Raw genomic sequence first — 25,581 nt, forward strand, 5'->3', positions numbered from 1 at the left:
AAGGGGGGGGGGTGGGGGGTGGCTTCTTAATTTTATAAATAAATGGTGTTGGGGGGGGGGGAAAACACCCCCCCCCCCTTCTTCTTTTTTTTTTAATTTTTCAAAGGGGGGGGGGAGAGAGAAAAAAAAAAATTTATGGGGGGGGGGTAGACAGCCACGTTGCGCCCACGAGGGCCCCTATTATCGCTTTTTTCTTTTTATGTTTTTTTGCGTCCGCGGGGGGGGGGCCCCTACTCCCCGCAAAAAAAAAAAAAAACCCCCCCCCCCCATATGGATATTAAAAAATATTTATATATTATATATATAATATATATATATATATATATATATATATATATATATATATATATATATATAAGTGTCATTATTGTCAGTGATAATGTATAGTATTTTATTTTATTAGATGAAGATAATTATCTTCACAAAAGATGAAAATAAAAGTCAGAAATAACAATTTTTGAAAAAATCATATTTTTTTAATTAAGACTTTTCATCTCTATATTTAATATTTAATATTATTTTTCAAAATTCAAAATTTAAATTAGAATTGGCAAAGATTAGTAGTAATCTTAAAACCCTTTTATTTAAAAATTTAGATATTTTTAATTAATATAGTATACTAACAATTAAAATATTAAAATTTAAATTAAAACTAAATTGAAATTAATTAAATTTAAATAATTTAGAATAAAATAAAATGCTTAATATGAAAAAAACTACACAACTTAATGGAAACAAAATAACTCTTAAAAATATTTTGATTTGTTTTTACAGAAAGATATCTAAGTGATTTCAGGCCGATCAAAAGAAAAATCTGTCATTTCATATTAAAGACAATTTAATAGACGCAAAAATAACCCTCAAAATAACGTACTCAATACAATTTGAAATATGATAAAAGTTATGGATTCTAGCTAAAGACAATAATACTCTAACCAACTTGTGAGTAATATTGTTGGTTTGTCTTTTTACAAAACTTACGAATGAGTTTCAAACATTGTGTAAAACCTACCTACACATAAACGGAATGATTTGTTGATCTGTATTTTTGCTATTACAGCCCATTAAATCATTCACTACTGGCTTACAATCAACTTCAATGATAATATTATGATAACCCAGTTCTTGAACCAAAAGAAGACCTTGCAACAAATCAACAATGCCCACGCTTTAGCTTCTTTCGGATTAGGTACTCCAAAAATATTTTGATTGAAGAGTGAAAATTTAGATTTATAACACAGATTCGCTAAATTTGCTAAGTGCCAGAGTCAACAATAGGTCGAGATTTGTGTTCATTTCAGGTTGCCGTTTTTCTTTTGTTACAAATTTTAATTTTACCTTGTTAAATAGGAAATTTCTTAGGGGCATTGAATTAGCAAAAAGTGTGATGGGATAAATGTTAAGAAAATCAAATTTGATGATTTTTATTGATATGAAACAATGAATAAATACATCATTCTCTTTACTATCTTTCTATGATCATTGAGGACAAAATAGAATCACAAATAAGAAAGGAGAAAATATATAGGAATTTGGATCAATTACAATTTAAATTCAAATCATATCTAATTCCTACAATTAATGGATTCTAACACCCCTCTCAAGTTTGTGCATGGATGTCACACATTCCCAACTTATCAAGAGAATTACTAAAGGTCTTTAAATCTCCATGAAAAAAATTATTTTTTACATCGAATATTGAAGAAGTGACCAATCTTAATTTACTGCTAGTGATAATAACATCCTCCTTGTATTGAGCTTTGCAACTTGTGCAAAGGTTTTTTGGTAATCAACCCCAAAGGATTGAGTGTAACTCCAACGCCTACAACCTCAAATCTTGTTCTCTGCATTTAGGGCCCATTTAGTATAATTTGTACCATCAGGACGCACAAGTGTAAGGATTATAGACAGGTCCTGTATATGTGGAGCAGAATCTAATTTATTTGACTTATCCTTCATTTTCATACTCAAGAGCTCATCTCCAATTCCTAAAGAAAGGTAATTGAAGTTGGCTTTAATACCATGTTAAGAAAATGAAATCTGATAATTTTCATTTATATGAAATAGTGAATAAATACATGATCTTCTCTATCATCTTTTCATGATTATTGAGAATAAAATATCAAAACAAAATCACAAATAAAAAAGGAGAAAATATATATAAATTTGGATCAATTACAATTTAAATTAAAATCATATTTAATCCATTCTAACAATAAATATGCGGTTCCTCTTGCTTTCTGCCGTCAAAAATACTATAATACCTCTATCTTCCAATAAACCAACAAAATGAATAGTGCAGTGGGAAAACCACGAATATGCGATAGTGAATGTTGGACCCACAAAATAAATTTGGCCTTTAAAGTTTAAACTCACCCCAATATGCAAACTCAACTATGAGTAATATTTATTAGCAAAACGGGGCAACCCACAAAAGAAGGCATAAACGAGTTGTAGACTACTTAGTAATCACTTTCTAAGTAATTAAATTGAGAATAACATATTTAATGTAAAATTAAAGGAGTGTGACTATTTTAATTAGTTCTGGTCTACTTGTTACATCATATAATACACATAATATCATGTGGTTGCAGTTGGGAAAGAAAATAATTTGAATGAACACACGCACATGAATTATTAAAGCATAACTGATCCAGTTTCTATCCTCTCAATCTACCCTTTTTTGGTAGTTTTCTCCAACCAAACATACATTAAGAATTTGTGAAGTAATATGTTCACAAGGACTTGAAGTTTGATTTGCTATAACGACTTAAGTGAAAAGGCGAAAAACATTTTCCCTAAGCCTTGACGTGAAAAAGAACACTTGGGTATTATATATTTTACGATTGAATATCATAGTAAGTGTAAAGAGGTAAAACAGAAATAAATGAATATATAGGGGGGGAATTAATGGTGGAATCTGTCACAAACAACATGAACAGCGCATAAGGGGCATCATTACTTTCTCTCGTTGAGGTACAAGTGTGTAAGGGCATGTTGTTTGGGCCATGGACCCCAGAACCTCTGGTCCTGCTGGGGCTTGTTCTAGCTTCCTCATTATGAATCAAGCATCCATACTTGCTTATGGTAAACGTAAGGATTCTTTATATGTAACTGCATCTACAAATCACACTGTAAAGTTTAAATTACAAAATATAAATATTAGAAAGAGGGGGGGGAGCTGTTGAACCAAAGTACATGCAGTTATTTTATTGGTGTGCTTTAAGGGCATTCCCAAGTGGACAATTAGACTATTTCTTTTGGAGTGGAAAATCATGTTAATATGGAGTAGTATGGTCAACAGTTATTCATGTTTTCTAAGATAATTATGTCCCTTAACTATATGATTAGAAGTTTAATCTTTAAATTTGTGTTTATAGAAGATCATTTGTTAAGAGAGGTTAGTTTCTTAAATAAATATTAGTACTTCAAGAAATTAGTTTTTGATTTTTTACAGCTAAAAATACCCGAGTTTACAAGTGAATATAATCTCTCCTAGCTAACAAAACATTTTTCATTCATGCTACTAGAAATTAAATCGTGTTCAACATATTTAAGGGTGTTAAAATTACCATTTATCAACTATTTGTGCAGTATTTAAAAGCTGTTTGGAGCTGAATTTTGTGAGAAGGTTTGGACCTCATTTATACAAGAACTTTAGTTTATATTTAAGTGGGGGAAATTAGAAACTATAAAAAAGGTGAATGAGAACGCATGCTTCTTGTGAAAAATTCCTGGTTTATAAAAGAAGGCATGCTAACTTTTCTTTTTCTTTTCATCTACATTTTAAACTTTTCCCCAACAAAAGCAGAATAACCAGATTCCTTACAAGCTACATGTTTCTCTCAACAAATTCTTACTCAGCTAGTTACAAATTGAACTTAAATGTAAATCCATAAGTTAAATAAAAGAACTATTTCAGCTTGTCCACAAAGCTAGCTTGAACTGTGAAAAAGGTACATGTCTTCTTCACTCTTCACTAAGTAACCTGGAGATTCCTTGAGCCTTTTTGTTTAGTTAACTAGTAGGCCACATAGCTAACTTATCCTATCTCATCTAATTAGACCTTTACTTTTGAAAAGTTCATATAGTTGTTTGTAGCTGGTAAATGTCTAATAGAGACTAGAGATCCATGGTAGGGACTGATGAATCAAATCCATCGGTTATGATTAAGCAATAATAATCCATGTGTCACAAACATATGTATACCTTTGTAAAACAATAATTAGTATGTGACCCCCATTCACTCTTCTTCTTTTTTGCTAGAGAAATTTAATTGTAGTGGCTTAGGAGAGGAGTTGGATCCCATTGTTTTCTTCTTTCTCTTTTGATGCTAAAGATTAGTTACATTAAGATTCCAAAGGGTGATGAATGATGATACATATATAACTAAAATGCAACGTGAAGGTGACAATTCAAAAGGGGGAAGAATGGAATCCAACTGAAAAGGAAATTATTGTGCCTTGGCATTATGTAATACCGAGAAATTCTCTCCAACCAAAACGTCCATGGGGGGCATCACCTTTTCCTAGCAAAGTTGAATTTGAATTTCTTTTGACACATCATAATAATAATAATACACTTGGTGCCAATAGATCTTAGACTTTATCTTAAGTTCTTGATGAAACTTGAAGGAAGCTGTTATCTATCCGCGGGAATATTGGGAATTAATAAATCAATTGGGCCAGCCAGCTCATGAATCCCCCTCTTCCCTGTCGATTATTGAATACATTAGGCAAAATCCCTATAAACCAGAGTGCAGGTACATCTGTGCTTTTTTTTTTTTTTGGTTGAGTGAAGTTTCTTTTTGTTATCTTAAAGGGATAACCGTTTTTTAGGAGTAATTTGTTACAAGAAGTTTATTTCTAACTAAATCACTTTCTTAGAAATGAAAATATTCTGAGAATAAGATTACTAAAAAACTTTATAAATTATGTTTAGTTATTATTCTATTTAAAAGTAAGCTAAATTGTAATTTTGGTCTCCTATAATTTTAAATTTACCGTTTTGGTTCCCCTATTTATAAATCAATACATTTAGTTTTATTATCTTAAAAAATAAGTAATTTTGATCACCCAAAGTCAAACGTTGATTTTGATGTGATATATTGATACTAACGTGAAATTTATGTAGACAATTGGCAAAATGTTTACTTAAAAAAAGATTAAATAAAGTAAAAAAATAAATATATTTCAATATGAATTGAACTCATAACTCTTTCTTTATTCATAGACAAAATAATAAATCACTGGGATACTTGTTTTATTTACTTAGTTACATTAACATTATTTTTTATATATTATTAGTCAAGACTTATCATTTTTTTAAATTATCAAAATTTATAAATTGAAAAATATTTAATATATAAATATTTTTTAATTTTACGTTAATAATTAAAGTAAAAATAATTTTTATATTAAAATCAATTTTAAAAAATATGTAAATAATTTGCATATTAATTTTGAAATTTAATTATAAATTAGTAAAATAAAAATATGCAAACTATTAAAAATAAAAACATATAAAATGATATAAAATAAAATTAAAAATATTTATATATTAAATATATTTTAATTATAAATTTTGATAATTTAAAAAAAGCATTAATAACTCTTGACTGATGATACATAAAAAATAATGTTAATATAATTAACTAGTGTGTTAATGATTTATTGTCTTGTCTATAAACAAAGAGTCATGAGCTCAATTCTTATTAAGATATTTTGTATTTTTCACTTCATTTAACAAAATTACAGATTTAAAATTATAGGAAATTCAAATTATAATTTAACCTTAAAAATATTATATTTATAGTCAATTATAAGATAACATTTTTATAACTTTACATTTAATTACTATAGGAAAGTCTTTAACTTATAAAGGTGGGAATTTTATTTTTTTTTACTTATTCATGGGTTAACATTTTTGTGAATCCTTTATATATTATAAATGTTTTATTCTTTTTTTGTTAAGAGAAAAAAAGCTATACATTGATCGTGCAAGAAGAAACTTTACACAATTACACATCTAATCACAACTCATTATATACGATAAGTTTGTTGACTTTTAAAATAATTGTCATAAAATAATTTAAACAATGATTTACACTTAAATGATAAAGTGAATACATAGATATTAAACTATTTTATTAAACATGAAAGACTTTTGTTTTTATACCACTTTTTAAAAAGTGGCAAAATATTTCTTATACTAAAAATGTTTTCTTCTCACAAGTCGTGATTGACCTTATCTATGATTATCACTAAATAAATATCTTAATACTTTTTATTAATTTTGAGTTGGCTTATACAAACAAATTAAATTAACACTGCAGGCCTCCATATTATTTATGCTATGACTGATTTAGTGACCCTGCTTAAATTTTTTTCTCATTGATTACATCTAATTACCTACACAAAATTTTATACCTTGAGGGGGAAAAACTGTCTCCTGAAAGTCAAAGCTATATTGGCTCTACAAGAATAATTCTGGTTCTCTTCCACTTTGAGTTATTACAGTTGAGGTACAAGCTAGAATTATGCATAAATTATTTTGTCTGTGTTTGGTTTGTTGGCCACACAAATTCCAAGATCATTCAACGGAAAAGTATATAAGAAAAAGTTTCAAAATAAACGTACGTTGAGAACTGTGGAACGGTAAATCAAACACATTGATAATAGATTTAAGGGAGGGAGTGTAAACACTGATATTGAAGTTATGTTTGTCAGAACACATCTTGAACTAGCTGTCTAGTAAAAACCATCAGAGGAAAAGGCTGTTTCCTGGATTCGTACAATAATACACTGGATAGTCCAATATTGGGTATGGATTAACGTCTATGGTTCTTATTGCAGTACTGAAAACAGTCGTAGATTATTAATGTCTTAAATTAAATCACATGGATTTTAGAGAGTACAATTCATTAAATATGGTATATTCATTGTTCAATGACATATAGGTGAATGTTTCAACTGAAACCACTGTTAAAAATATTAAATGTGTACTCTTATTAAATTGTGAGAATTATTAGAAGGATATATCAAAACATTTTAAATATATGTGTGTATATATGATGATGTCTGTGTAATATATAAAAGAAAAAGTTATGTTGAGCACTTTCTTCATTTATACGTTTGTCTGAAGGATATTACAGACATGAATTGGGAGCTAGCTATGATTTTTGAGAGAGAAACTGAAAAAAAATTAATCAACTGGCTGTAAACTAATGGAGTCAGAACAAGAACAATTAGTTTTTATTTTAAATTAAATTTAATATATGTTTGTTTGCTTATGTAATTCCTTTGTTTAGAATAACAAATAATTGACTTTAATTACTCTTATTCTTATTATGTCACTAGCAATTGGTGATCATGACAAGAAACCAAGCTGAATTAAGTAAATTGTCACTGTGTGCGTCATCCTACGTACTACTAACCAAGGAATTGAATGACAATAATTGTGGCCCTTTCCTGTCTTTTGTTTAAATATTTTGAAGAAGATATAGAAGAAACAAAATTGGTATATTATATAAAACAAAATAAAAAACATGTACAAGATTGTAGACTAAATTTTCCTTCTTTTTATATTAATTTTGAGTTTAGATCTTCATCGCCTAAATGTTGGAATAAATATGTATATCCAAGATTTAATCCATCATCTTATTTATTTTAGTAAATAATTATTCTTTATTTTATTATCATATTTGTTGTTTTATTAAATAGTTAATTTGACAAGTCCTTAATTAAAATTAGAGACTTGTTATCATAATAGAGATTATGAAATGAAAAATAAATCATTTGTAATTTTAATCTAAATTGTTCTTGATCGTATGATTATTATGAATAGGATATCAATAATCCGGATGGAACAATATATATGTAATGGTCTTTAATCAACTCTAGGTAATGAATTTGAATTCTATGATAGAATTAAGATGGTAGGACAATTGAATGAAAGAAGAAAAAAATTTCTTAAGTCATTCATTGATTAAATATGTTAGCTTATTAGAGTTTGACAATAATACTATATTTTAAAATTAACCTTGATCTATAAATCATGGAAGGAAATATTACATGATAAAATATGTTGCTTCATGTCATGACGTTGAGAAGTATTGTTAAATGTCTACCTTGATTAGTAAATTAATAATAATTAATTTACTATCGGTTTAATATTGAACCTAGGACGTCACATACAAACAAGTGTTTCAATCTTTACAAAAGAAAATAATTTATTTGATAATTAAATTAGAGAATTTAATTTAATCAAATAAATATTTTAGTGAAATATTATTATATTTTTTGTTAACACTAAGAACATATTAATATAAAAAAGAGAGTAAAATAATAATAATAATTTATTGCTACATATCAACTAGTCATATGATTAATTGTGAATTATCTTTATCTTATATCAAGAAACTTCTTAAAATAAAATATATGAGATAATTTTTATTTTTATAAAGATGAAAAGATATGAAATTATTTTAAATCTTTTTTTTAGATCCAAATCCATATCTCTTTACCATTAACATATACATGAGACATTCACATTATTAAAGAAAAAAATTATCAATTCAAGAACATATATCCAAATACACTAATCTATTTTTTTATTTATTTATAATTATTGTATATTTTGAATGCAAAATAAATCTTAATTTTTTCACTATAAATATTTGGAACATTTTCTATATAACTATCACGCCTAGATCCATATGTAGTGGTGGCTTTTGTTCGTGTTCTTCAGTTTCATTAAATATTCTATATGGCATAACTAGTAATGACCAAAACTAAAATGACACCTCATCTACTCAAAGCATGTGCAGTTTAGTCTTACGTCAATCTACACCAATGAGTACCAAACTGCAAATATTAGATGAATCTTTGTGCAAAGACAATTTAGAAAAAAAATAACTTCTTTAGATGGGATTTTGTGTTGATTTTTGGGAAGATTGGTTAAGAGTTCATTGTCTTATTGACAGACACTTGGGTTAAATTTAATTGATGAGAGTGACACTTAAAATTCCGCCGTACCTTTTTTTTTTTTAACTGAAAATCTTCTTCTTTCAGCATAAAAGATAATCTATGTATCATATCTGACAGTGTCGGCAAAATCAACAACTAGTTCCGTGTGATGGGACGGATCAAATGATATATTCAATCATTGAAGTTGAATAATCTAAGCTTGGCGGAGTGACCAATCCATTGTTAAAACTTGAAATCATCTCAAGGAGTTCTGATTCTAAATATTTCAGTTAAAATCGAACAGAGCAATGTCATCCCCATTCAAGAATTTTCGTGTCTAATTATAGTATCTGAGTAATTTGTGCAATCATGTCAACTAGGCTATTGCAGCGTAAAGGAGGAAGATTCCATTGCAAATAGTGTAACCCAATGATAAATTTTGCTCTAAAAAATATTGCTACAAAAATGTATACAGCTGCAAAAATAGAAGAATAGCACATTAATATGCCTCAACTACATTATTTAAAACGTACAACCAATCGCCACTGTTGGTAGTACAATTCCTCTTAACAATGGGGCAATGGGTGATAGTTAAATACCGACTAACCTTATTTTTCTCCCACTTTAGATTGTTCTATTTTATGTTATTTTATATATGATTCTATCTTTGTTTTTTATCTTTTATTTTTAACCAAATGAAATTGAAGAAAATAATATATATATATATATATATATATATATATATATATATTAATATTCTTCTCTAATCATTATTAATATACTTATAAAAACTCTCACACTCAAGTTACTATTGACCAGTGGATATTAAGAATGTAAAAGTTAAAAAAAATGTAACATATTTGTACTATTCTTTAAACCATGAGAAGCTCTTTTAGAAATGATTCTTGTGATTTGCTCTGTGCAACGCTAACTAAATAAATATCAAATCTCAGGATGTATAGAACTTAGGAGTATGTGTTGAATTAGAAGATTTTCAATCCCTATAATGTGTTGGTTCTTATAAACTTGCAATTGGAGTTAGAGAAGTGCTAGCAATATACTCTGCTTAATACACACTCTGGTTGAAAATTATTGAAAATTATAAAATTAAAAGAGTGAATCATTAAATGAGAGGTGAGAACCACAAAAATTTAGGATTTTTTAATAAATTTTAATCAATAATAAAGAATATGTTCAAAAGAGTATCAAAGATCGTTTAAAAAAGTGTTAGAAATTGTGTTATAGCATTTTTCATTGGACTTATTGATGTTGAACTAAGTAACACATTTTCTTTATTTTCTAATATGAGCCTAAATTTTTTTTGATAAGGTCCATAACTAGGAGTATAAAAAAATCAAACTGATTTAACTGATTCAATTTTTAAATTCAAATTTGAATATGTTTTGATAAACCAATTTAAAATTGAACTAATTTTAAAGAATTAGTTTTGAATTGATTTAAGAATCAAATCAGTTTAAAATTGTTTTCTTAAAAACAATTTAGTTAATTAAATCTCTTTTGTATAATAGTGCAATTCTTTTTTCCAAACTAGTACAAATTTGATTACAAACTAGTTTGATCCAAACCTTTTTTTTTTCACACCCCCTACCGTAACAAAAGCCAATGACTCAATATTAAAAGTTACTGTAAATTATCAAAATAATACTAATTTTATAAGACAAAACAAAACTACCAAAACACGTATAGTAATACTCCTAAGTTCAATCCTACAACTATTTTTCCTATAATTATGAGTAGTATTTCACTTTAATAATGCATATGGTATTTGCTGATTTCAAAGCAATGTGCAAACTTTTATAATATCATAACCATCAAAGCTTTGAAGGCATCTGCTTTCTTAGTAGGGGAGATGCACAAGGTGTGCGATGCTGCATATTGGTGGATCTAAAAGTATTCTTGAATTAATTAATATTACAATGAACCTTTTTTCCCCTCCATATTTCTGGATTTATTATATAAAAAAATATAGAACAAGGTTGTTTTCAATTATTATCTGTAAAGAGAGAAGAATAAAAAATATTAGACAGCACAACGTTTTTGCCATAACATATTCAATGCCTCTTCAATTTATTTATTGACAAATATTAATTTGTTAAAATGTTAATTTTTTATTAGCTCAAATCTGTCATCTTTTCCCTTTTCTCTTCTCCTTTAACCATCTAACCCACCTTATCTCTCCCTTCAATGCCTCTTCAATTAATATGTAATTCTTACGACTCAGAATTACTTTTGTAGTAACTTAGAATTCAGTCAAAATTTTCTTCGAGTGACATTATTATCTAATAACTAGCAGTGGTTCTCTGATTTGTTTCTACACAGGAACATAGTCAGCAATCACCAAGTAGTGTATATCACCAATATTCAGAATTGCTATTAGAAAAAGATAAATACATGACAACTGGTCTGACAATGTAATCCTGGAGGATTGATGTTATGAACTGCACACATCATCACACCAAGCAATATCTATATCTTGAAGTGAAATACATCACAAGGCAAGCAAAATCGTGTTGTCCCATCCCAGATCACCCTCTGACTATAAGATCTTATAAGATTTCATTTTTACTATCATCATGCCTTAAAATTTCAGCAATCATCATGACCACTTTGAACCTCTGAAACTCTTCAATTGGGTGCTGGGTGTCATTTCAATTCAATTTTGGAATCACAAGTTTACACTTAGAACTCTTCACCATCCTCTGCTGATCTTGTAATAGGTATGGACCATCTCCCCAAATGTGCAGTATAATTTAAGCACCTGATGACACCTTTTCCCTTAGGTCCATCAGGGAAGTCAACAAGGCTAACGCTCCCAGCGTCGAGATGAAATGATCCCAACCATTCTTTCGTCAAATTAAGGCAGTGCCCCATTAAAGCTATGTGGATTGCAGGATGACCAACTGCCACTACAACTTCTGGGTTAGATTCATCAGATATTTCATCCAACAGCGATTGCCACGCTTTTCGAGATTGATCCCATAATTTTGTTCTCAATCCATCATCAACTCTATTTAACCACCCAGGTTGAAATGGTGGAAAATTGGATATAGCCTGCAATAAATAAATAAAAACTAGACATACTGACAATGCACAAATAAACTGTTCACCAATCCTTGTTATTTAAAAAGACTATAAAAAATGGATATCAAAATTACAAGCAGCTATCAGTACCAAACCTTGGAAAAACCTTTTGCTAGTTGTACTTCTTGGTATATTAGATGGTCATAATTTTCTTCTACATTTCATCAAGTTTTTTTTTATCTATATCTTCAATTCGTATTAGCAAATTCTTACGATCATCCCTTTGTTAAGATCATCCCAGTACTGAAAATACTCCATTAACTATAGTGTCCAAGCCTAAAATAAAACATGTCAACAAATGCTTGATCCATGCTTCCACATACAAACACATCCAAACATTACTTGCCGTTTCAGTTTGTTTGAAGATAGTTTCAACATCAAAGCTCCCCATCTGCTTCATCTCAACATATCGAGGCACACAGTCAGCACCCAAGCAATCTGCAGCTTCTTGTACCTAAATTCATATCTAACAATTTAATTAGAGGAAAACAACAACAAATAGAAAATCTAAATTCTCCAGTTCAGGCATACAACTCAACAGGTATATATATATATATATATATATATATATATATATATATATATATATATATAGAGAGAGAGAGAGAGAGAGAGAGAGAGAAGTAGATGCAAATACTTGCAATTTAATAGATTAAACTAGGAAATAGGAATTAGACATGATGGAACTAACTATGTAGTACCAAGAGTGAGCCTACCTGGGAGATGATCGTGGCTGTCCCGATACAAGCTTTGTTAAGACTGCTAATTATGGAATTCACTTTCAAATCAAGAAGTAGCTCTGCAGATTTCTGGGACTGTTATACATGCAAAAGGTCAGATGAAATAACTTTTGCCCATTTATTTCTGATGATTGGATGCAGTACCTGTATGACACCGAGCATGTTCAATGGTTGATCACCGCCAAAAGGAAAAACATCCTGTTAACATAAGGTAGAGTGTTAGAACCTCTGAACCTGTATGTGAAGAAATGCATTTGGAATCATGAACCAACTATCCCAAAACCTTAAGTTATTTAGAATCATGGTCGGCTAGAATATCATATCACAAATGATGAACCAACTATTCCAAAATAAGCATTTTGATCAAATCTGAAAAGAAAAAAAAATAGAAATATGGCTAAGCAGTCAAAGCACCTGAGTAAACATTAATTTTGGTCATACAACAATCACTTCCATAAATTTACAGTTTAAATTAAAAAAAAAAATCAGAACTTGCATCAGAAATTAGAATGAATCATAAGAACACTTGGTAAACTACTTATTAGTTAATATTTCAACTAATATTGCTTGGGGGTCATAAGAATGCACTTCACTGCCAGTATTAGAAAAGAAATAGCTCATATAGGATAGAGTATCCCTCAGCATACTAGTTATAACTTTCATAGAAATGGATATTGGTATTTTATAAGAATCCCCTAAAATTGTCTTATAATATTAGCCCACATTAATTATTGGAATAGAAAATTCCAACAATGGAATAATAATAACTCAATTTTTAGAACTATAGCTAATGTTCCTTTGACTAGTTACCTCAGGATCAAATACATTTTAGTCATTGCTTCATACCTCTGTATTTCCTTGTGTTGATCCATTACAAATAAGTATGATCCGCTTACTTGGCTCTCTACCTCCAGATTTCCCACCAGCAATTGGTGAACCAGGGGTCTGCATTAATAGTTCAATTCTGTTTGTAGAACAGCTTAAACTGCGGAGCACATTGTAATAAAAAAAAAACAACTTTTGTTTATAGAGAGGGAATAACACAATCTGCCTCTCACATTTAACCTCAGCTAGTCCACTTTGTGGCATTGTACCTGGTAAATGTACTATATACCTGATTTAAGCGGTTAAGGCAAATATGTGGAGACCCACCCTCAGATCTCGGGATGAAATCCAGCACACTAACACCACAATTGCTCTGAAGTAATGTTCTGAAATACTCGGGCCCCAAACCTGATTGTGAGGAAGGGAAGAAAAGGCGAGCACGTTATTCAAATTGACAAAATTTCAATCTTTTCTTTTCATCGTCAATATTTCCTAGAGGGAGAAACAGGTACCAATTGCTGTGGCAACAAGGGCCTGATTAACAGCATTGTGAGCAACCACAAGAACAGACCTGCTATCATGAGCTAAGATTTTAGTCCAGCAGCTTCTAGCACGATCCCACAGCTCTCTAACAGGATAATGACCATCAATGTTGAAATTTGCAGCATCCACCTGCCATTGGCGAAAAGCAGAACCAAATCTCTCTTTCCCTTCATGCTTCAACAGACCCTAAAGCAACAACAAGATCATTCACAACAAGTGGCAAGGCCATACCACATCACAATCACCATTTAAGTACTTAAAAAGATACTAGTTCATTCAATTTGGCACCTTACAGATTAGTTTTTTCAAAAAGTCAATATTACAATCCTTCCATCCTTACAGATTAATTTTATCAATTTCATCTCGCAAAGTTCAAATTCTCAATATTTTGATTCTTCCATCCAAATAACAAAGGTAATACATGGACTAGAAAGCTAAGAGCTTGTTTGGATTATTTTATTTTTCATGCCTTCAACCCTCATTATCCAGAATTCACTTTGAATCTTGACTAATCTAACCTACTCAAGGATGCAAAGCTCTCCTAACTCTATTTTTTCCATACACGAGATTCAGGCCTAAGATATTGCTTAAGGAAAACCAAGCTCCTCGTCACTTGAGCCAATAAGCATTCATTAAGAGCTTGTTTGGTATGAAAAAAATTGGCTATTCTCATTTCCTATTTTCACTAGTAATTACAAAAATGCTTCCATATTTTTGTTTTGTTCATCTTTTCAAAAGTTTTGTTTTGTATAAAAAAATAGTTACAATAAAGGTCTACTTGTTTTGACAAAAATGTTGTCAATTTTCATTGAATAATCACAAAAAATATCACCTTATTTTTACTTTATTTCTTCTTCTCAAAGATTTGTACAGCAAATGGTGCAAACTACAAAATCTTGGTTTCACTATTTCATATATAAATCTCTATCATCACAAAAACAAAATGAAAACAAGTTGACATTTTTATAACCATATGTGAAAAGAAAAATGTTTACTTTAACCAAAGATGCTCTATTACATATTTTAATTTCCATAGTTAGACACTCCAATATTTTAGACACCTGATTGAGATTTTTTATTTGTTTTTATCTCTCTCTTTTTGTCACATCAAATACATATTACATCCATCACTTTTCTTCATTATTTTTTTCTCTCTCTAGGTGTATATTAGCATATGAGGTGTCCAAGAAACATTTCTCATTTTCATATATTCTCACTATACAGATTTTTACTCTGTCAAATTATAAGAAATCCTCCTAGATATATAACTTTAGTAATTACAGAAGTCAGTAACCTAACCTTACCGTACATGACATTTTATGATTGGATGCCAGACATTCTGTAATTGGATGCCACTGTAAAAAGCCTTTATAATTGTGATGCATTTTAATCAAGTTTTTTTTTTTGAATTATGAGTAGATACCAGATAAAATAAAAATGATAATTGTGTTAGGGTGGAGCATAGCATACTTGAAAAGAGTACAGATCGATTTCCCTGAAATCATAGTCGGGAATGATAGGTTCGTGGTGAGGCCCCCAAATGATTTCAGCGGTTCTCTTGGATCGAGCCAAAGGACTACATTACAACAACAAAGAAGAAAATCTCGCGTCACAAGAATCATAATAACTAGCAATGCATACTTTTTTTTTTATATTGGCAGATGTTAATTCTCGAGTATAAGAAAAAAGACATATTTAATAACATATTTCACACTTATTAAAGAATCAGTTATCTTCATTAAAAGTGTGAGCCACAAGTAAAAATTAAACATTTTTTTAAAACTATTTTTTATTGTAACTTGATATCAAGTATACAAAAAGTTTTTGACTTTATTAAATGAAAAAGTATTTTGGAGATAATCTTAATAAATAAGGCATTAATTATTGAGATTTGCTTATATTTCGAGACAAAACACAAAACTCTTCGAGACCAGAGGGAGTAATTGTTAGATTTTTGTTAACAAGAAATCGAATCCACGAATTTTCCCTCCCTCTTTTCTCCTTTTACCACCAAACTAACCTTATAACTTCCAATTAGCAATGCAAGGTGAAGAAGAAGAAGAAGAAACCTGGCGAAGCATGCATCGAAGTGGTCGTCGATAAGCATTTGGCGCGAGGTCTCGGCCTGAGACTCGCCCTTCTTGGTGAGAACCGAGAAATTGGAGCTTCCTTGGATCCTCCCTTCGGCATTCCACGTGCTCTGCCCGTGCCTAACCAGAACCACCCTCTTCGCCGCCCTGATCGGAGGGAAAGACACCGAACAATCCAGTTCGGTGCCCTTCTCTTCTTTCTCCTGCACGCTGCTGCTCACCGAGCATCTAACGACGACGTTTCTGCTACTACGCGGCGGTGTAGGATGATGATGGTGAATACGTGCAGAAGAAGAACCACAGGGTCTTACCACCAAAAACATCATCTTACTGTGTCACTTTGATTCAGTTCGGATCGGACTATTTATTTTTATACTTTATATATGGTTGCCGTTGCTTCTCTATCGATCTGCATGGAGGGAGATGCCTACGGAAAGACACGTGTTCCAACAACTAAATTCTATCTTAGTTCAATTCTTTCTTTCTTTAAAAAATATGTGTCTCTTCTGTAAGCATATAGATCAATTTATTTTCAAAATAGATGAAAACTTGTCGGACCTATGTTAAGTCATCCAAAATTATGTTAAAATATTAAATAATATGATTTTAAGAAAATATTTATATTTTTTGTATTATGAGTATTAATTCATTCAAACATCATTTTACTTCAAAATCAATTTAATACATTTCAATACCAAAATTTTGAAAATATTATTTACAATAAAATTCTTGTTAACAATGAAAATTTAATAAATCATCATTTGAGTAAAGAAGATAGAAACTATAGTTTTAGTATTTTAATTTAATAGAAAAGAAATTATGTTATATTGTGTTTGGTTTAAAGGATGAAAATAAAAATAAGAATTTTTTTTAATTAAAATAAAATATAAAAGGTGTAAAACCCATATGAGAATCACATTATTTATTCTTTATTTTTCTCTTTTTTTCCTTAACCAAACACTACCTAAATAGACGTTCAACAGTCAAATTTGTTCTTGACTGAAGTACCTAGTATAAAGAACTTTTACTTTCCTACTAATTTAACATTTGACTTGATATTAACAGATTGAATACTCCTGACAGTGACAGGTACAATAGGTCCAAGGAGACTTCATGTTGGACAACGTCTTTCTGCTTTGCTTTATATAATAGTGCAGTATCACACAGTATTATTATTGTCCAAAAACAATATCACTAACATATTCTCAACGGCCAAAACTTTTGTTTCAAAATCGCATCATTCACATGTCGGATCAGCAATGAACCAAATTGTAATTTGGACACTGAATCCACATATGAAACACATAATCACAAAACTGGGGTTGAAAGTGCAGCATTGGCATGACATCACTCTTCCATGGGATGATTCTCCTCTGATTGTTGTTGTTGGGAAACCCCAACTTTGATCTTGGGTAAAGTGAGAAAAGGGTCCTTTTGAAGCACAGATGGAGCTTTGACCAGACTGATGCCCTGTTCCAACTCCCTAACTGCCTCCATATGCAGCTTCTGTTTCTTGCCTTTCATCCTATGAGAGATTTCACAAAATGTCAGCGGAGAGCAAAAAGAAAACACCACGTACTAATAAAATTTTCAGATTGAAATAAAAAGATGGAGTCAAAGAATAACCTATTCTTATGGTGTTTCTCCTCCCTGGCGACTCGGATTTTATCAATCTTTGGAATGGCCTTGAGGACATTCTCAGCAAGATTCCTGTCATATCTCTCTGGCCTGTTTCGCTTTCTCTCAAACTCAAAGGTTGAGTCCTGAAACAGCATGTAAATGTAATAATGCTGAAGCTTCTCCAAACCAAGACAGTAGTAAACAACACATGTATAAGACCCTGACAGAAAGGGAAACAAAGTTAATTGATTTACCTGTGTCATATCCTTTCCATGCACTCGTCTATATGCCTTTGTCCATTTTACTTTCCGAGGGTTCCTCTTCATTTTGAAGTTTTTGTGGCATTTAGATCTACAAAACCGAAAAATCTGAAGAACAGTTGTCAGAAACCTGAATTATATGTGCCATGTGAAGTGAAGTGGAGCTATGAACATACATAGTCATTCATTACTCTTGGATGTCTACCAGTTAGTAGTTACCAACTTGCCATAGCCAAAATGCTATAGCGGGATAGCATGATGCAAGATGGCCACAATTTAAAATATTACAATAAAAACTAATAATTTATACTACACATATAAAGTTAAAGAAATTCATGATAAATAATATATCATAGTTACACATTATGACACAATCACTATAAGTCTAGGAACAATAAGAACATAGTAATGATGTAAAAAAATTAAGATGATGATAAAAGAAAAAGAATATAACAAATTAGATAAAAATTGCCCAAATGTGAACTAAGAAGTTTAAAGGACCTAAGGAAGAAGAAAGAATGGAAGACAAGGAAAAAAGTAGTCTTGTAAACTAAAGTGTAAAGGAATAGAGATCAACAAACATAGGTGACTTTTTGTGGAATGGTCAAGGAAGAAGGATTTCAAATCCTATTATGTTTCTGAAGCAAAAAATGCTTTAGAAAATGAGGGAGAAATCACAAATTTATTCAAAACGACTTTAGGAGTAAAAAGAGGTTTTTGAAGCTTATAATCATGGTAAAGCTGTTATTTGGCTCCTATTGCAAATCCTATTAAAACCACACCCCTATAGCACACTAATGACTATTATGTCTATGCCAATTACTGGTGAAAATAAAATAGTGACAATCAACGAACTTGGTTGGTGATGTAAACAATCAATTCAAGCATAAGACACAAATTTACTGAGTCCTTCCATCTTTGTAATCGTAGAAGATTACAGTAGACAGTCGGGTCAAGAGCAAAGACCCTAAAATATCAAACTACAGTACAGACTACAGACAACTAGTATTTCTAAACTAAGGTGAGCGTGCAGCTTTAGAAAGTAACTAGCTGCTACAGCGGTTGAGCCTCACTTCCAGATCCCTTAATTGATCCAACTAGAGAAACCAATCCATAACTAGTTCTATTTCTATAGTTGCATAAACAAACCAATGCATATATAGCGTTGAACGAGTCTAGTCAAATCAAACCTAACTCGACTAAACAAGAATTGGTTCGATCCAGAGTTGAGTTTAGTTTCATATGAATCAATTTTTTCAACTCAAGTCCAACTCAACTTCAGTTCATAAATTGTTTAGTTCAGCTTGCGATTTGAAATTACATGAACCAAAAGTCAAAAATAAGAAAGGTTACATAGATATCATCAACCATTTTCTCTCTCTCACACTCACTGGCACAGAGATGTATAGATGCCACTAGATGTACCCCTACATAGCTTAATCTTCTACTCAAGTTTGACACGTTTAGTTCATGAACCAAGTTCATCGAGCTAACTAACGAGTCAAGTCTTAATCACATTTCAAGTTAGTTTGATTCTTTTTCATCCCTGAGCATAGTAAGATTTACAAGGAGAATGGTGTAAGAGATAAGATTACCTTGGCATCGTTACGAACAAACTGGATTCCATGTCCAGGGTATGTGGTAGAAGAACAGAACCAACACTTCTCCAATCTCATTGCACCTCAAGAGACTAAGGCAAACACTTCACCACAAAAAAAAATTATCAGAAGAGAAACAAAACATTAAACAACGACAATGATAAGAACATTCAATATTATAAAACACACATTGCAAGCGTCTACAATATAGTTTTAGGATGAAAATGACAATAATAAGGCATATTGCATAAGCCAGAAGAACAATTATTATAAACAACCTAAGGAAACACTAAAATACCAATGAAAGCCAGCAGCAACAACTTTCCAAGCAAACACTTAACAACGAAACTGAAATTCTAAATTATCGTTTACGCGTTAATTGAGGGAAAAAAGAAAAGGCAAAGAAGGAGAGAACCTGCGAAATAGTGATCAATGGAAGAAGGATTGAAGACGTTAAACAGAGAATTAGGTGGCCGACACGGCCATTCGCGTTTCGAGGGTTACAGGCCGTGAGCCCGTGAGAATCAGAAAATACCATGTAGGGATTGATAAATAAATAAAATTATATAGAAATTTAATCTAAAAATTAATAAATCTCAAATTCTTTCTTTAGTTTATAATAATAATAATAATTTGAATTTGATTTAAATCTCCCATAAGATAATTATCTATGAATTGTAATAAGATATATTTTTCTTATCGTGATATTTAGTTTATTGTTTAATTACTTATTATTTATGATAGATTTGTTAATTTTGATGATAATTATTTTAAAATTGAAAGTTGTATTGAATATAATTTTTTATTTTAGTATAAAAATATTTGTAAGTTGATATTTACTTAATAAAATTGGATTTTATTTTTTTTATGTATTATAAATAAACTTTTTTATCTATATTAATCAAACTTAAGTGTTAAGGATTTGAGTTGATAAGACGATAATTAATATTTATTAACAAATCTAATTGATTATATAAGACTTGAATACAAGACCTTAAAGAAATTTAATTTAATTTCACTCATACTCCATTAATATAAAGCTACTTTAAAAATAATTAGAAATATTTTCAATTAATTATAAATTACTTTTAAAATATCTTTTTAAAATGATTTTTGCAAAAGCAAATAATTTTTAATTATATAACATTTCAATGATTTTATGATGGAATGTTTGTGTAAAAGATATTTACACTATTAATATATTTTTACTAAAACAATAAAAAAATAAGAAAAAAAATATTGCTTATATAATTTTATTCTACTATCAAGTGCTGTATTGCCAAGATAAAAAAATTTAATAAATCCCCTTTTAATTTATAAACTATTAAAAAAATTCTAATATTTTTTATTTTATGTAGTACTCCCCCACCCTACTAAGACAATTAAAAATAAAAATAAATTTTGGTTATATAATTTCAGTTCTGATAGTAATGTATTTGCCAATATAAAAAATAATAATAATTCCTTTTTAATTTATAAATGTTTTTTTGTCTAAAAGAATTTTTTTTGTCTAAACATTCATTTTAACACATTATTTATTAGTGGTTTTAAATAAAGAGTGAAAGTCATTTAATTTTTTAATTCAATAAATTTTTTAAAAAAAATCTATGACCTTAAATCATTATACTTTATTTTTTGGTATATATCAATTAATTGTGTCATATTTTAATTTAATTTGCACAACTTAAACATGAGCTCTTTCTGGGATTGCATCTCCCCGGCCCTATTTCTTTTCACATACCCATTCAGTCCATATAAAAAAGTAATGTATTTGTTAAAAATAATCTATTTAATAAATTCTTGGTCAATTTTTAATATATCAAATATTTTTATTCTATTTAATACTTTCCCCCAGCAAAACTCTTTTTTACGCAAAAATAGAGAAGTTAGTAGAAGTGGACCGGTAGAGTCTATTTCCATTATAACGGGCTAAAAGGCTCGACTCACCTTAAGTTTAAGCCTGGCCCACCCTAGTTACATTAAGAGAGGTCCAAAACAAATGGCAGCTATATGAAATAAATCTTGGGACAAAAATATTATCTTGAATGAAGATTAATAATTATTTGTGGTAGAAATTATTTACTACCAATATCATGGTTAGGGAAAAAAAAAAGATTGTGCTTGGTAAGAGGGGAAAAAGTAGAGGAAAGAGAAGTAGGTAATGAAGAAAGAAAAGAAGAAAAATAGAGTGGAAATTGAGGTTGTTTAATGGAAGATAAATATTTGAATTAAAGTTGTTTGCTAGGTAAAAAAAAAAATTACAATAAAAAATAATTTTGCCTTTAAACATAAAACTAAGTACATAAGTCTGCAGAAAAAATAATGTAATTTTACAATTTTTAAAAAAATAAAAAGACAATGCACAATTTAGGACAACAAATAAAGTAAAAAAAAATAAAAACAAAAGCATGAGATCCACCATTTTTTTTTTTAAAATATCTCTTCTGCATTTTTCCTTTATCAAACCGTGGAAATGCATCTGGTCTCGTAACTTTCCTCTCCTCTCTTCTTTGCAATTTCTGCGCTCCCAAACATAGTCTAAATAAGTCATAACGAGATGCTTTTAATGGCATTTGTCTAGACTCCAGACCAAAGAAAATAATTAAATCAACTTGTTAATATCTGTTTGGCTTTAAAATGAAGGAAAATTTGTTTTGACTTTTGATTAGGTCTTGATTTAGTATTTTTCTAATTCATGAAAGCCTAGGCAAGGTCACATTTGGAAAGGTAAATATCTACGGTGTCCCTAAATTCATCTTATAGACTAGTCTACATGTTAGATTTGGTATTTTTCTACATATTTTAATGATTATAGATTATATCATATTTGAATAATCAAAATAAAAATACACATAATTATTTAAATAGTCATGTGATTATTAATTAACAATTTTAATGTTGATCACCAATTATATTTAAAGTTTAATGGTCATAATATGAAACAGATTTACAATATCATACAATCATAAATTATCATTAATATAAATTTTAAAATAATTATCATAAAAATTAATAAATTTATGATAATAAATTATAATTACACTGTAAAACTATGTTAGATTTGTAGTATATAACACATTTTCTTTTATATTTATATGTCCTAAATTTATAATAGTCATAGATTTCACTTGATATTATGGCATGTATATGGGTATATCTAAAAGAAAGAAAAGGAAGCCATGTGGGCAACCGAGCCATATAAAAAAATTGAGGGGAGCCATGCATATGTTATATCTTGATGACTTTGAGTTCAATTATTCTGTACAAAACCTCTATGGCGGATAGTGTCATGTTTATAGATATCCAAGTTCCCGATTCGCGGTTATAATACTGAAATCCAATCGATGACTGAGTTGAATATTCTCATAGACTATCATGATTTTTTGGTATAATATACTCTTGTTTTGATGGCAATGGCAATCAACACTCTACTTGTCCGGTTCCTGCTCTGCTTTTCTCAAACACCAATCAATTTCAAAAGTCTCCCTTTAATAGATAAACACAAAAGATAAGGGATGGAGCACCGGAATTTTTTTGCATTATTGATTCGTACACTAACCTCTAAATCTAAAATACTTTAAATAATTTTATTGTTCCAATCCAAAGCATATGATGTATCTAACATTTCTAACACAATCGCATCAACGCGTACGTACAGATACCATCATTTTATTACAGCAAAATTATGACATCTTTTTAATAGCCGTTACCAAATATTAGTATATATATTAGAATGTTAATTTTGTTAAAAAAAATTGAATTTTGTGATTTTTTATTCTTCCTTAATCATCCAACTCATTCTTTTTTATATCTCCTAAAAAATTATGGCATGTAACCAATCGGAGCAGATGTTAAAGTATTTTAATCTACTTTGTTATTTTTCTCTTTATACTACCATGAAAATCCTACTTTGAGGCAAAGTGTTAAAATTCAACACCACTTATTATACTAAATTAATTCTATATCAAATGATTCATGTCATGGTCATCTAATTGCAAGTTTCAATATTAAGATTTATTGTTCTATGATAAATATTAGTTCTTAGTTTTTTTTTTTTTTTACTCGGCCATAGTGATCAAAAGTTGAAAATTACTAGTAGGTTTAGTTAAAGGTGCAGTTGCATAACCAATATTGAAGTTAACGAGTTGACTGTTACTTGTTTGTTTTCTCGTTTATTATCCTTTCCATGCACCGTATTTGTGATGTTCATTTTTGTATAGATTTACCCTTTCATTTATACATAGTGTAGGGAAATCTGCAAAAAAACATTTAGGTATAAGTTGTGCTACTACTTTTGCTCATAGTAGTTCAAATTTTGTTTTATTTTTTTCATATGAAATATGTCAGTTGCATATACTGGATAACTTGCAAGTGCAATTTTTAGGCAAGGTTGTTATTCCAAAATCAAGTAAAGGAAGGAACTATGTAGAGTGGAGGATCCAAAACATTTGGTTCTGGGTTGGGCTAAGTCATTGTTAGAGAGATAGACTATATATATATATATATTATGAAAAACATATTTAATACCACCATTGCTTACATCTAACATTTTACATTTTGTATTTTCCTGGTTTTTTATTGTTTTTATTTTTCGCTCATCTCAAATCTCAATAATTATTATAGTTCTTGATAACTTGTGAAGTGTACCCCACCATCACCATGCCTTCATTTTTTACATGTGTCGTTTGTCATACTTGCTGACACCATCATCGGGGACTCATCTTTTCATTAACTAACACAATTTTGTTTACTATTTTTTTTTTCTTAAGTTTAATGGCCATACATTCTTACGGGAAAAAAAACATACTGTTATCTATTTGAAAAATTATTATCAATGTAATTTTTAAGATAATTCTTATAAAAATTAGTAAACCTATTATACATTATAATATATAATTAAAAAAAAAAAACAAAATAAAACCACATAGACTAGGAAGGACTACTACTCTCCGTTGAAAAACTAGCAGCGTAAGCAAAACTACTAGAGTGACAGATTTGATATTCGTTCTCCTCACGTAAATCCTTTTTCCCCAATTAGTGCCCCTATAACAATTCCTTTATTATAGTAGGTGGGGGTATTTAACCTTCAATTTTAAATGTAGGACGCTTATGGGTGTAAATGAAGATTTAGATAAAATTTGTAGGGTAATGTTGTGATGATGACTTATAATAGTACAATTAAAAAATGGACTTTAATTTGATTTTTCATTTAATTCATTCATAAAGTTTAGATATTTTAAATTATCAATGTATAGAACTAAAGTAAATCAAAGTCAATCCGCAAAGGGCTAATGCTGCTACGCAATTAGATACACATCATATTGAGAACGTGCCCTTCTTAACAAGTTATCTACTAGTTAGATTTCACGATACGACATAATTCGATGTAAGTATGAATTGAACTAACGGTATGCAATAATTTATACGTATTAAAAATATGAAGAAGAAAAGGTTTAATTTATCTTTTTTAATAGTAATGTATATTTTTTTTTCTTTCACTCTAAATTTGAATTTAAAGGTAACCTAAATTCAAAAATTAACTCATAAATTATTTTTGGGGGGGGGATATATATATATATATATAGGGGGGTATATATATATATATAATCATGTCATATCTAGTTAATATAAAAATTTCAAAATATTTTTTTGATGCCGAAGACTAAATACATCAAATGTCAAGTTTTTAAAACATTTAAATATAAATGTTGCATGACATGGGTTCCATTATGAATGATTCAATAAGTCTAAACGGCATACTTTATAAAATAAAATTCAGAGCTAATTTGTTTTGGTATTTTTATGAAAAAAACATTTTTATTTTAAAGAAACTACTT

At 29.5% G+C, this 25,581-nt stretch overlaps 2 protein-coding genes across 2 annotated transcripts; both read right to left on the minus strand.

Annotated features, from left to right (window-relative positions):
• Window positions 1-11,336: 11,336 nt before the first annotated feature.
• LOC100798495 (probable 2-carboxy-D-arabinitol-1-phosphatase) lies at window positions 11,337-16,723 on the minus strand. The gene is made up of 9 exons (XM_003538091.5): window positions 16,246-16,723; window positions 15,647-15,752; window positions 14,146-14,362; window positions 13,923-14,041; window positions 13,655-13,753; window positions 12,953-13,006; window positions 12,785-12,883; window positions 12,415-12,522; window positions 11,337-12,038 (listed from the first exon to the last, which is right to left on the minus strand). Exons 1-9 carry the CDS (start codon window positions 16,590-16,592, stop codon window positions 11,667-11,669), a joined length of 1,521 nt encoding a protein of 506 aa, XP_003538139.1. The 5' UTR covers window positions 16,593-16,723; the 3' UTR covers window positions 11,337-11,666.
• Window positions 16,724-17,382: 659 nt separating this feature from the next.
• LOC100799024 (probable ribosome biogenesis protein RLP24) lies at window positions 17,383-20,290 on the minus strand. The gene is made up of 5 exons (XM_003538092.4): window positions 20,160-20,290; window positions 19,742-19,848; window positions 18,141-18,254; window positions 17,893-18,029; window positions 17,383-17,791 (listed from the first exon to the last, which is right to left on the minus strand). Exons 2-5 carry the CDS (start codon window positions 19,820-19,822, stop codon window positions 17,614-17,616), a joined length of 510 nt encoding a protein of 169 aa, XP_003538140.1. The 5' UTR covers window positions 19,823-19,848; window positions 20,160-20,290; the 3' UTR covers window positions 17,383-17,613.
• Between the last annotated feature and the right edge of the window lie 5,291 nt (window positions 20,291-25,581).

The sequence above is a fragment of the Glycine max genome, chromosome 11 (genome assembly GCF_000004515.6).
Source record: "Glycine max cultivar Williams 82 chromosome 11, Glycine_max_v4.0, whole genome shotgun sequence".
In the NCBI taxonomy this organism is placed as follows: Eukaryota; Viridiplantae; Streptophyta; class Magnoliopsida; order Fabales; family Fabaceae; genus Glycine; species Glycine max.